This window comes from Ascaphus truei, chromosome 10 (genome assembly GCF_040206685.1).
Source record: "Ascaphus truei isolate aAscTru1 chromosome 10, aAscTru1.hap1, whole genome shotgun sequence".
Taxonomy (NCBI): Eukaryota; Metazoa; Chordata; class Amphibia; order Anura; family Ascaphidae; genus Ascaphus; species Ascaphus truei.
The window spans coordinates 38,155,484-38,167,150 of NC_134492.1; the positions used below are offsets into that span (position 1 = coordinate 38,155,484).

The 11,667-nt window shown below is 45.1% G+C and overlaps 1 protein-coding gene across 4 annotated transcripts in view; it reads left to right on the forward strand.

Moving 5' to 3' along the window:
- Positions 1–8,219, forward strand: part of TNR (tenascin R) — a 171,403-nt gene extending 163,184 nt beyond the window's left edge. For all 4 annotated transcript variants that reach the window (XM_075616653.1, XM_075616652.1, XM_075616651.1 and 1 more), the window contains 4 exons: positions 566–662; positions 1,333–1,494; positions 6,150–6,313; positions 6,729–8,219. In XM_075616653.1, the coding sequence (XP_075472768.1) occupies positions 566–662; positions 1,333–1,494; positions 6,150–6,313; positions 6,729–6,839 (534 nt within the window). In that variant the 3' untranslated portion in view covers positions 6,840–8,219. The remainder of the gene's footprint in view (positions 1–565; positions 663–1,332; positions 1,495–6,149; positions 6,314–6,728) is intronic.
- Positions 8,220–11,667: the final 3,448 nt, after the last annotated feature.

Sequence of the window (11,667 nt, forward strand, 5' to 3'; positions counted from 1 at the left end):
CGTCGCCATGGCAAGGCGGCGTAAAATGACGCCGCAAGGTCATGTGATGTCACATTACCATGGCAACGGGACATCATGACGCTGACGTCGGAGCCGAGGTAAGAGGGGGGGAAGGGGCGCGGAGAGAGGGGATCTGCCGGCAGCGGGGGGCAGGGGAAAAAGTTTGCGCTCCCCTGACTTAATGGACCACATAAAGGCCCATATTTACTGAGCAGTGCTGTTCCACAAGACATCTTCTGGCACTGGAAGACCTCTTACAGACCATTCAAGTGTTGAAGTGTAAGGTGTCTTCCAGCGGCAGAAGGTGTTTTATGGCATAGCACCACTTAGTAAATATGGGCCTTAATCTCTTCCCTACAGAGTGCTGTAAAGAAAAGGTCTCCTGCTTTTTTTCTGCACAGCGTCTTAACCCCTGTGCAGCTACAGAGACCTGCAGAGCTCTATTACCCTCTGATCTTTAAAAAGATCTGTAGGGCACAGTTTATTTTAATCCAGCTGTTCATGTATCACTCCACTCCCCTCTTGCTACAGGGTGCTAGTCTGCAATCTACTTTTGTCCTTCAAGGTGTTTCAGAGACGTCAGAACGGGCTGACAGATTTCTTCCGCAAGTGGGCAGATTACGGTGTGGGCTTCGGTAACCTCGAGGACGAGTTTTGGCTGGGTGAGGCTGAGTCACATAATTTCATATATGAAATATACCATGATTACACAAGCAGACACACAAAGAGGGGTGTGTACTAAGTTCCCAAACTTGGTAGTAGCCATACTGAATGTCATGTGTCACTTCTTGCTTCTTACTATTTCACAATTATCCTTAAAGCTTAAGCCTATTGCAGTAAGAATCTTGCCCAGCCAAGCTAGGATTAAGAACAGAGTTACAGGAGCTACCCAATTAAAGATATGAGTGGTATTCACAATGTAGAGTTGTTAGCTCTCATGCATTTAGTGGGGTTGTCCTGAATTTGTAGTAATTGTTCGAAGTTCTAATATAATAGGGTGTGTATATGCACTTGTAGGGATTGTTCAGAGTTCTGTATAATAGGGTTTGGTCCTTGAGTTCCGTAATAGGCCCCACGGGCTGTAGATGCAATGAAGGAGGAATACAAGGAAAGAGATAGAGAAGGGAAGGCAGGTCATCTGGTTATTAGTCTATAAAGAGGAAGCTCAGTGGTAATACCAAGAAGAAGAAAAAACTAGCTACTGTACCAGTCACCCCTGAATCAGCTATAGTCAAGTGTTATTTTAACAGTGCCATCAATAATCACCACCCCTGTTTAAAAGTTGGTAGCACAATGATCTGACTTTTCTGTTTTAATGCCGTCCCACCACAGGACTGGACACCCTGCATCAGCTGACCTCTCAGGGCCGCTATGAGATGAGGATTGACATGCGTGATGGACAGGAGGCTGTGTATGCATATTACAACACGTTCTCTGTGGGGGACGCACGCAGTATGTACAAGCTGCGCATCGGGGAGTACAATGGCACCGCAGGTATACTCTTATCTTGTTGTTCCTCTTCCCTTCAATGCTAGAGGAATCACAGCCCAATCCAACTTACATGTGAGATATATTAGTGGAATGGTCATAACGTACCTTAAGACTTCAGACCATTATGGGTGGGAATTGTACAGTGCATTGTGATCTTAAAGATGCAATCCCTCACCCAGACAATTCACTAAAAATGGTGTTTACTTTTTAAGATATTTTTTGTTGCAACACATAGAAAGAGTAGAGAGAATAATCCTTTTAGATAGGAGTACACCTGTAAGTGAAAGATGTAAATCTACTGATTAGGAACTCTCCACAGCCAATTAAGTTCGGATAGACACACCTATAACCTGTAACTTCAAACAGACACTTAGGGGCCTATTCTAGTAGATTCGATGTTATCCCTGCTAAATCGAACGGTTTGGCATGACCCTACCTCACGGTCTGCCATTTGTGTTATCACGGTATTTAGAAAGAGTTATCGCAAGTCAGAAACCGTGAGATAGGAAAATGCCAATACCGCTCGGGATAGCAGTGTCCTTATCTCAGCCTTTTTCTACGTTCTGCCCGTGTAATCGGTCTGCAGTCTGTAAGAACTGCATGGAGAGAGCTGCATCTCCCTGCATAGCTCTTACAGGCAATCGCACTGTTTTTATTTGATTTTAATAACACAGTATTGTGGCAGGGGGCCTCCGGAGCTGAACCGCATTAATTTCAGCCTCTGGGACTTCCTGATTCCCGAGTTACAGGCCCCGCCCATTTCACCCACCCCCTCTACCCCCAAAAAACATTAAAATCCTCATCCTCATCTTCCTCCACATCCTCTGCGTCTTCCGTGGACAGCAACATTAAAATTAAAAAAAACTAACTGCTGGCCACTAACCCCTTAATTACCTTAGCCGTTACTAACAACAATGGTAATTAAGGGGTTAACCTCCATCCCCCGCTACCCACCCGGGAGGCCTAACCAACCTCCCCGGGGCAATTACCCCCACCCCTACCCATGATTGTCACTGTGGTAAACCATGCCCACAATATGGGCATGGATAGCCCCAATGGCAATGAATGGACAACCTAAAAAAAAAAAATAACAAAACATACAATACATAACAATTAAATAAAAACAAGCATTTGCCAAAAAAGCATTGATTGTCACTGTGCTTCTCTATACCCAGAAAGGGGCATAGATAAACACATTGGCAGTCAATGGGCATCCTAAAAAATAAAACACAATGAAAAAAATACAATTAATGTGTTTCTTACCTTTGCCGGGATCACCCTCATCATCCTACTATGGCACCAACTCTTGACCCATGATGCAATGCTCCTCATCAGCCTGATGCGCAGTAGTTCATGATCTTCTGTTGATTGAAGAGACGTGAGCCAAGCTCCGTGGCACGGAGTGAAGAGCTGCGGGTGCGCGCACGCTCTGTAAACAGAGCGGGGAAGCACGCTGCAGCAGGTAAGGAGGAAACACGCTGCAGAGGACGTGTTCCCGATTCCTTACACTATTATCCAGATCTGTATAATAGGCGTTTTACCCATTACTGTAATGTATGTTTTAGGGGGGGGGGGTTGTTGGGGGTAGAGGGGTTGGTAGTAGGGTGCCCATTCATTGCTATTGGGGGTTTTGCTCCCATTGAGGGCATAGGTAACATCATTGGCAATCAATGGGTATATTGGCTAGTATTGGTGTTTGTATTGTATTTTAATGTTTATTGGGGGTAGAGGGGGTGGGTGAAGGCAGTATTTGGCCCATGGTGATTGCTTATGCCTACCGGGTGGGTAGCAGGAGGGGGTAACCCCTTCATTACCTTAGCAGTAGAACCCGCTAAGGTAATGAAGGGGTTAACTCCTCCTGTAACACTCCCAATAGGCATAAATACCCACCACGGCCAAATACCACCTTAACCCACCCCCTCTATCCCCAATAAACCAGGCACTGGTATGTAACCCCTTCATTACCTTAGCGGTTAGCCACCAAGATAATGAAGCTGCATGTAAATGTATGTTCATTACATCGGATGGAAGCAGGGGGTCACTAGAGCTGGTATTAATGCGTGTCAGCTCCGGAGGCTCTCGGCTTCAATCCGATGCAGTAAAAATAAAACATTTCTTCAGAAATTCTTCACCTTGAGGTGGTGAGATCAGAACCTGCGAGTTGCAGCCACGATGTGAATCTTGGAACTACTAGAACTGCTCGATATTTAAAAAAAATGAAGTTTGAGCATTTGTTGAGCTCCCTCACGATTTGTCTGTGCGGGAGCGCTACCGATCGGGGAGAAGCACTTCTCGAGAGAATTTTCCATGTTGTCGAAGCTTTCTGAATAGTTACACTTGCAAACTCATTCGAGAAGTGCCCAAAATGCTCGATAATTCACTTATCGAATCTACTGGAATAGGCCCCTTACTGTGATGGACATATATGATACCTTTGAAAGTAGTCTCAGTAGACCAAACACTTAGTATCCGGATTGTGCCTACAAGGGACATGGTTTGGACAGGTATGGTGTCTGTCTGTAATAGGGTCTTCTCCAGTATGTGCTTATATACACCCCTTGCTACTTAAGTATAGACAGGCACCACATAGCCAGTTAAAGGTGTTTGTTAAACCCTTCCCTCCCCAACATCCAAGAGATCACTTTAGCACTACATACACTAGTCTAGCAGTTAATCCCTGTACACCTCTGTGTGGGGTACCTGCTGATATAGCTGTATGCTTTGTGTGTTGAACCTGTAGTGTTCGTCTGCAGACACTCTATTTGGGTTGTCTGTATATTTACATCTAAGTAGATACAATTTTCTCATCAGCTACTCCTTGTACCCCAAAATACAACAAGGACTATAGAGATAGATCTCTGTATTACCTACGACTCAGTAGACCAATACTTAGTATCCGGAGTGTGCCTAGAGGTATTTGGTTTGGTTAAACATGGTGTCTGTCTGGAATAGGGTCTGCTTCAGTATGTGCTTATATGCAGCCCTTACTGCTTAAATATAGACAGGCAGCATATAGCCAGTTGAGGGAGTTTGTTTATCCCCCTCTCTCCTCCAAGAGAACACCTTGAGCACTACATACTGTACATTAGTCCAGCAGTACACTTATTTGTGGGGCACCTACTGACATAGCTGTCTATGTATGCATTATAAAGTACTGAAGAAAATCCAGCACACCCTAATAATAGATACAAAGTCACTGGTATATGTATGCATTATGTGCCAATCATGTTGTGCTCATCTGCAGATACTCTTATTAGGGGTTGTCTGTTTATTTACATCTAAGTACTTTCTTATTTTCTATCCTGGTTCTCCATGTATCCGAAGACACAACAGCGACTATAGCGGTGGATCTCTGTATTTCCTACCACTTATCTAGACTCTACCTGTCTAGCCCATGCCTGTGACCCTCAGCTCATGTTTATCATTATTTTGTCATTTTTAAAGCTTTACACTTTTCTGCTCCTCCTTACATCTCAGCCCTAATTTCTCGCTATGCACCATCCCGACTCCTGCATTCTGCTCAAGGATGTCTTCTCTCTACCCATTTTGTATCTAAAGCCCTCTCCCGACCTTAAACGTTTCTCACTGGCTGCCCCACACCTCTGGAATGCCCTTTCCCTCAATACCAGACTAGCACCCTCTCTATCCACCTTTAAGACCCACCTTAAGACACACTTGCTTAAAGAAGCATATGAGTAGCACCATGGCTAATACTATACACGATACATAAAGCTTGGCCCCCTGCAGATGCACTTACCTGGATGCCCTCCTACTGTCTTTGTACGTTCTCCCCACCAATTACAGTAGGTTGTAAGCTCTTTGGAGCAGGGACTCCTCTTCCACAATGTTACTTTTATGTCTGATGCACTTATTCCCATGATCTGTTATTTGTAGTTATTTGTTATTTATATGATTACCACGTGTATTAGTACTTTGAAGCGCTATGTACATTAATGGCGCTATATAAATAAAGACATACATACATACATCATATTTGTTATTAAACTACCCCCTTTTAATCACAGTCATCTTTATCCATCACCGATACTCTATATTTTCAAAGGTATCATATATGTCCATCACAGTAAGTGTCTGCTTGAAGTTTCAGGGTATAGGTGTGCCCATCTGAGCTTAACTGGCTGTGAATAGTTCCGAATCAGTAGATTTACATCATTCATTTATAGGTGTGCTCCTATCTAAAAGGATTATTCTCTCTACTCTTTCTATGTGTTGCATTAATCCAGCGCCTCTGTAAACTCAATCCTGGGTAGCACCCTATTTTTCCTCTAACAGTTTGAGCAAGTCTGTCCATTGTCTTGTATATTTATTTGTTGCTTTAAAATACAAAAAAGGACCAAAGAGATTTCCAGCTGATCCTCTGATCCAGGACTTTCATTGCATTGAAATTGTACAATGAGTTTTAAAGAACACGTACTGTAGTATTGTAGTTGAGAGTTTTAAAAGGCTCCTTAACATTGAAGGAGTTGAACACATTCATATTTTAACATTGCACAATTTAACACTTTAACATTGAACACTGAATGAATCAGTTATAAGTTTCTGTGCCACTAATTACTGCAAAATGTAATGCAGTCGTTGTGCTGTTGTGAAATGATCCATGTCTGTCTACTAAACTGGGGGTATCTGGTTTCCTGCAGGGGATTCCCTCACCTACCACCAGGGACGCCCTTTCTCTACCAAGGACAGAGACAATGATGTGGCCGTTACAAACTGTGCCCTGTCGTATAAAGGAGCGTGGTGGTTTAAGAACTGCCACCGCACCAACCTGAATGGCAAGTACGGAGAGTCCAGACACAGCCAGGTAAGAGGGAGGCTGGTCTGGGGTTCGAAAGCATAGAGTCACCGGACTTATGAGGTTATACTCCAATTCTGTAGCATTGGCGCTGGAGGGGCCATTAACTCGTTCTTCTGCACAAGCATTGCATGCCCGTCAGTGAAGAGGTCAATTGTACTGTATTTGTGGTGGAAATTAGGATTTGTTATTAAAATGAACCAAACCGAAGCTCTTGTAAAACTCCCAGTGCCCATGTCCTCAACCCTGTAAAAACTGGCTAGGGTTGTACTGCCGTTGTGAATGCTTATAGAGAGAGACCACCAAAATAATTATGATACATTCATTTTTTTTGTCTACATGTTTCTTCTTCTTATCTCTTTTTCTTTTCTTTCTTCCTCTCTCTCTCTGCTTTTCTATCTCTATCTTGTTCTTTCTTCCCTAGGGAATAAACTGGTATCACTGGAAGGGTCATGAGTTTTCCATCCCATTTGTGGAGATGAAGATGAGGCCATATAATCACCGCACCATGAAAAGGAGGTCCCTCAAGCTCTGAGCTCACCACACCTGCCCTGCACAGAGCTCCTCCACACAAATCTGTCTAGCACTGCCCTCTTCCACAACATACACATGACCTCCTAAACACACCTATTATTCAGCAATTACCTTTTCCCACACACACCTTTCCAGAACTGACCTCCTCCCACACGTACCTGTGCAACATCGACCTTCTCCCACACAGCTATACAGCACTGACCTGCTACCACTCATCTGGCTGAAACTGACCTCCTAACACTCATCTGTACAACATTAACTTCCTGCAACACACTCTGGTCCAGCAAAGTCCTTCTACAACAGTCCCATACCTAGCACTATTCCTTCAAAATCGTACTGCTCCCCACTTATCCAGCACTTACCTTTCATTCTCTGTTCATCCTTTCCTCCCTTGTGCAGCGCTGACTCATCTTCTCCCTTGTCCAGCACTGACCTGTCTTCTCCTCCCCTATCCAGCACTGTCCTATCCTCACCTGCCCAGCTCGGGTCTCTACCTTCTCCAAATTGGTTTGGTGCAGTATTAACTCCTTTTTAAATAGCCCTCTGTGGAACCAGCAACCCCCTTGCCCTGTTACTGCCCAAGAGCTCTAATATGCTCTGCTGTCTGGGGAATAATGGGCTCTCTAACATGTGGTGTGCCAAACTCTAGCCTCTCTCCCTATTGCAGCTCCAAATCCTTTTGAACAATGGAGTTCCCTTTGTATAGTTAAATGACTACTGCAAAGGGAGGGGGCTTCCTTACCCAAGTAGCACTGAAGCCACAGCAACCCAGGACCCATAAACCCCTTCCCTGCCAGCATCCATAGTATCGGCCCAGAATCTCTGTACAGAAACATAAGATGTTGGATTGTCACCAGTTACTTGAATTGGTCAATAAGGCACAAAGTTGCCTTCTTGCCTTACAGCCTAGGGGTTTAATAAGGATGATCCTGGGACTTCCAATTGCCCTTCCTATCAATACCCAAATCTCTTGTGTTGTTTGTTTTTTGTGTTGTTTGTTTTTGTGTCCCCATTTCCCACCACTCACCATTGTGTCCTCTTTGGTCTCAGTAATAACATTCTCCCTCAGGTTAAGTAGACTGGTTATAAAATCTTGGTGATGAGGCACTACATTAGTTGTGGTAATATTTGCATAATCCCAGAAGTTATTACCCATTGATATATCCCAACACCTATAATGAATGATTACTTTCATGTGCAGAAGGGTTTTGGGAAGCGGGTACTAACTGCCATATATAAGACTCCTGAGAGAGGTCCCTATATAAGGGTTAACTGCCCTCTTTAAACTTCTATCGCTAGTCCTGGATGCTGTTAGCTGATGTATAGATCCTTTTTTTAATGCATTTTCTATACGTTAATAAAAGACTCCTATGGGATGATGTCTGTGTGTTTGAGTCTCTTTCATTGGAGGGCAGTAGAGTGTCACCTAACTCCATTACTAACTACAGAACATCATTTCATAACAAGCTTCTATTCAGAGAGCCTGCTCCCTTGAGCTTTCACTGCTAAGAAGACATTTGGAGCACTGCTCCATTGATTTATTTTGATCTGTTGACTTTTCCCTTATATAGAGAAGAAGAGAATTTTTCTGTTAACTCTTCCCTTCCTTTATCCTGCAAAGCAATATTAATTTGCATCTTTTCTTAGAGAGAGCCTGCAATCAATCGATCCATTAATACTTACCTCATATAAAGATCTCCAGAGCATTACTCTATTAAGACACAACTGGGTGTGGTGTCTGCTCAGTCTTCGTAGTACGTAAGGAAGGTGCACTAGGGGAGTAATATATACCTGTACACGAAACATATAAGATAACAGCCCAGAGAGAAGGAGATGATAGTCTAAAAAAAGCCCCTACTTGTATGCACTCAAATTCTGCACAGTTATAATATAGTTTTGTGGCACAATACCCACTTCAAATTGAGATAGAGAGTATAGCATTGTATTTCACGTGGGCCTGTTTCAATGGGAACATTAATAAGGGACTGATAGAGTTATACAGGATTTAGACAAGAGGTGGACGTCTCTCTGGATCTGCTAACAACTTTATCTGCAAATTCATACTAATGGCCAGCTTTTGCTGAGCTTGCTATTCTACACTCATGTTCTACAACTGTAGCCTGCTCCATGTTATCCCCATCCTCCCCCCCCTTACCTATAGCAGTCTCCCCAAAACTTCTCCTCGTCCACTTGTACATTCCTCCCATGACTACTCCATCCATGCAAGCACTCCAAGCCTTCTGCAAACAGCTGCAGAACAAGACTTGTGCAAAATCTCTAGGGTGCTGTCTATAGATGTTACTTGCTTGGGACGGGTGGGTCAAGGCTGGGGCACCCAGCTATCGCCTAGTATATGTATCCACAAGTATTGCCTGTTTTAAGTGATCACTCGTCTCCTTTTATCTATTGTCTCTGTTTTAGGAGAACTGTATGTCTTGTTGCCCTAGGACATGTGTGTGTAAGGGGTCGTGCTGCCAGTCTGTGGTATGGGGTATTCGGTTGCCAACCTGGCTGTGTGCTTCCCACTCCTCAGTGAGAGGGTGGAGGTAGGAAGCAGGTATTTGGGCTGAGGGGGAGGAGTACCTTCATCCTCTGCCCTCATTTAGAGAATTGAGACAGTCCATTGCCCTCATTGGTCTCCCCAGGTGGAGGTTGTCTGTAACTGAAGACTGGTGGCCTGAGGTCCTGAAATCAACCCCCACCAGCCGGGAACAGGAGTCCAGATATCAGCTGTCGACAAACTAAAGGAGCCCGATCTGGATATCATGCTTAGACTGCATCCATAGTGCAGGAGAAGGCGCGAGCTACGTAGCTCGCGCCAAAAACAAACACTATGACGACAATGTCTTTGTGTATAGTGCGCATGTGTGCAATCACATGCACGACGGGAAGACCGGCGCCTCGCGCTATAAACAAGTTTGAATTTATCGGCAGCGGCTGGGTCACGTGGGCGGTTCACCTAATGAGGGCGAACCAGCTCCATGACGTCACAGCTGCCCCCCCGCCCCACATGCCCCCGACACACCTCCCTGTCGCCTCTGCCTGCAGGACAGGAAATCTCTCCTGCTGCAGGCGAGCATGCGCTGCGCCAAGTTGCGCACCCTCATCCACATCCGCATGAGACGATTGTCTTGGGTCAATCGCATCTAGTATTTATCACAAAGACCTGGCTAACTGCTGGGATTGACATTCCTTTAGGTGACCTAGACCCTGACGGATACTCTGTGTTTCACATAAACATTGCATGTTCCTAGGGAGGGTAAGGAGAGGGAGGAAGGAGTAGCCGTGATATTTCAATCCAACCTTATCTGCACCTCCCACCCTAAGCCCAGGGTCAAGTATTTTGAGTATATGACCATTTACTGTGCCATGCATGACAATCAAGCTTTGTATTTCACCCTGGTGTATAAGCCACCAGGACACAGGGGTGATTTTATGTCTCAGTTGTCGGATGTGGTCATTCCCAATTTAATGGAGTTCCCTTCCTCTGTGGTATTTGGGGACCTAAACATGCGGGTCGATGTTCCAGACAATGCTGAGGTTAGGGATCTTTGGATACGATGGAATCTATGGGATTTAGTCAATTTGTGCATGGCCTGACACATGAGCATGGTCATCTACTTGACTTGATATTCGCGCTGGGGGTATGACTTGGGGAGGTGAATTTGTCCTCTCCTCTATTGACAGATTATCAAGTGATCCCGGATCAGATTGGAGGTGCCCCACCACCCCTTAAATGGAGTGGTGGGCCCGAGGCAGCTTGCGTATGGCCTAGGAGGCTGCTTGAGCCCATTAGGTTTAGGGCTGCCCTTGGAGCCCATATATCCTCATTTGCACCGTACGACAACATCTCTGCATCGAGAAGTACAACTTAGCTCTCCATGCAACTATGGACGTAGTGGCCCCTCTTCAGAGAATATACAGTAAAGGTGATTTGGTGCTCAAGCATGGAATCCCATTGTTCTGAGTATATGAGGGGGACACTTCTGGGACATGAGATATAAAACCTTCAAAGAGCTCCAGTTGCCCTGAAGGCAGGGGTAAATGCACAAAGACACCCCCCCCTAACCTCATTGGGCTGGCCCCAGGTAATTACTCACGATTGTGTCACCAGTAGTCCTTCTCAATCTGCGTGCAGTTGCCAGTAGGGAGAAATCCAGTGCAAATGGGTTAGTGCAACGCACAGCATGGGTTAGTGCTGTGCGTTGCACTAACCCATTTGCACTGGACCTCTTCAGAGAATGCCTGCTCGCAGATCCATAAGTGCGCAGTGGTATTCTCACAACCTCCAGGACCTGCGACAGGCTCTCTGAACGAAACAGTGCCAATGGTTGAGAACCTGCCAGGATGCTAAACAGACAGCCTTAAAGGTATGTCAACGGGGGTATAAGTGTGTGGTCTTTAGGGCGAAGAAAACCTAAGTCACTCTGAGGATCGACTCTGCAAGGAGTCATCCAGTGGACCTCTTCAGGATGGTGTGCAGCATTGTTTACCTAGACTGCTCCTGCATCATAGTTTGTCCAACTGTGGAGTGATGTGGTGAACTTCTGTAATTCTTTGACGATAAGATTGCATGCATGCGTGCCACTATTCATCCCCCGATGGACTCCGTGGCCTGCCTCGCCCTGCAGCCAAAACTTGTCTTGGAAGAGTTCATCATCATCTCAATCCCGTATTTCCGCTAAATCACGTCTGGGATGAACTGGACCACTTGTGACCTGGATCCCTGTCTATCATGGCTTCTGAAAGAGACCATTGATGCAGTCATTCTGTGGTTGGTGGAGCTCATCAATAGATGATCCCTCACATTGCTGGTGGACTTGAAAAGG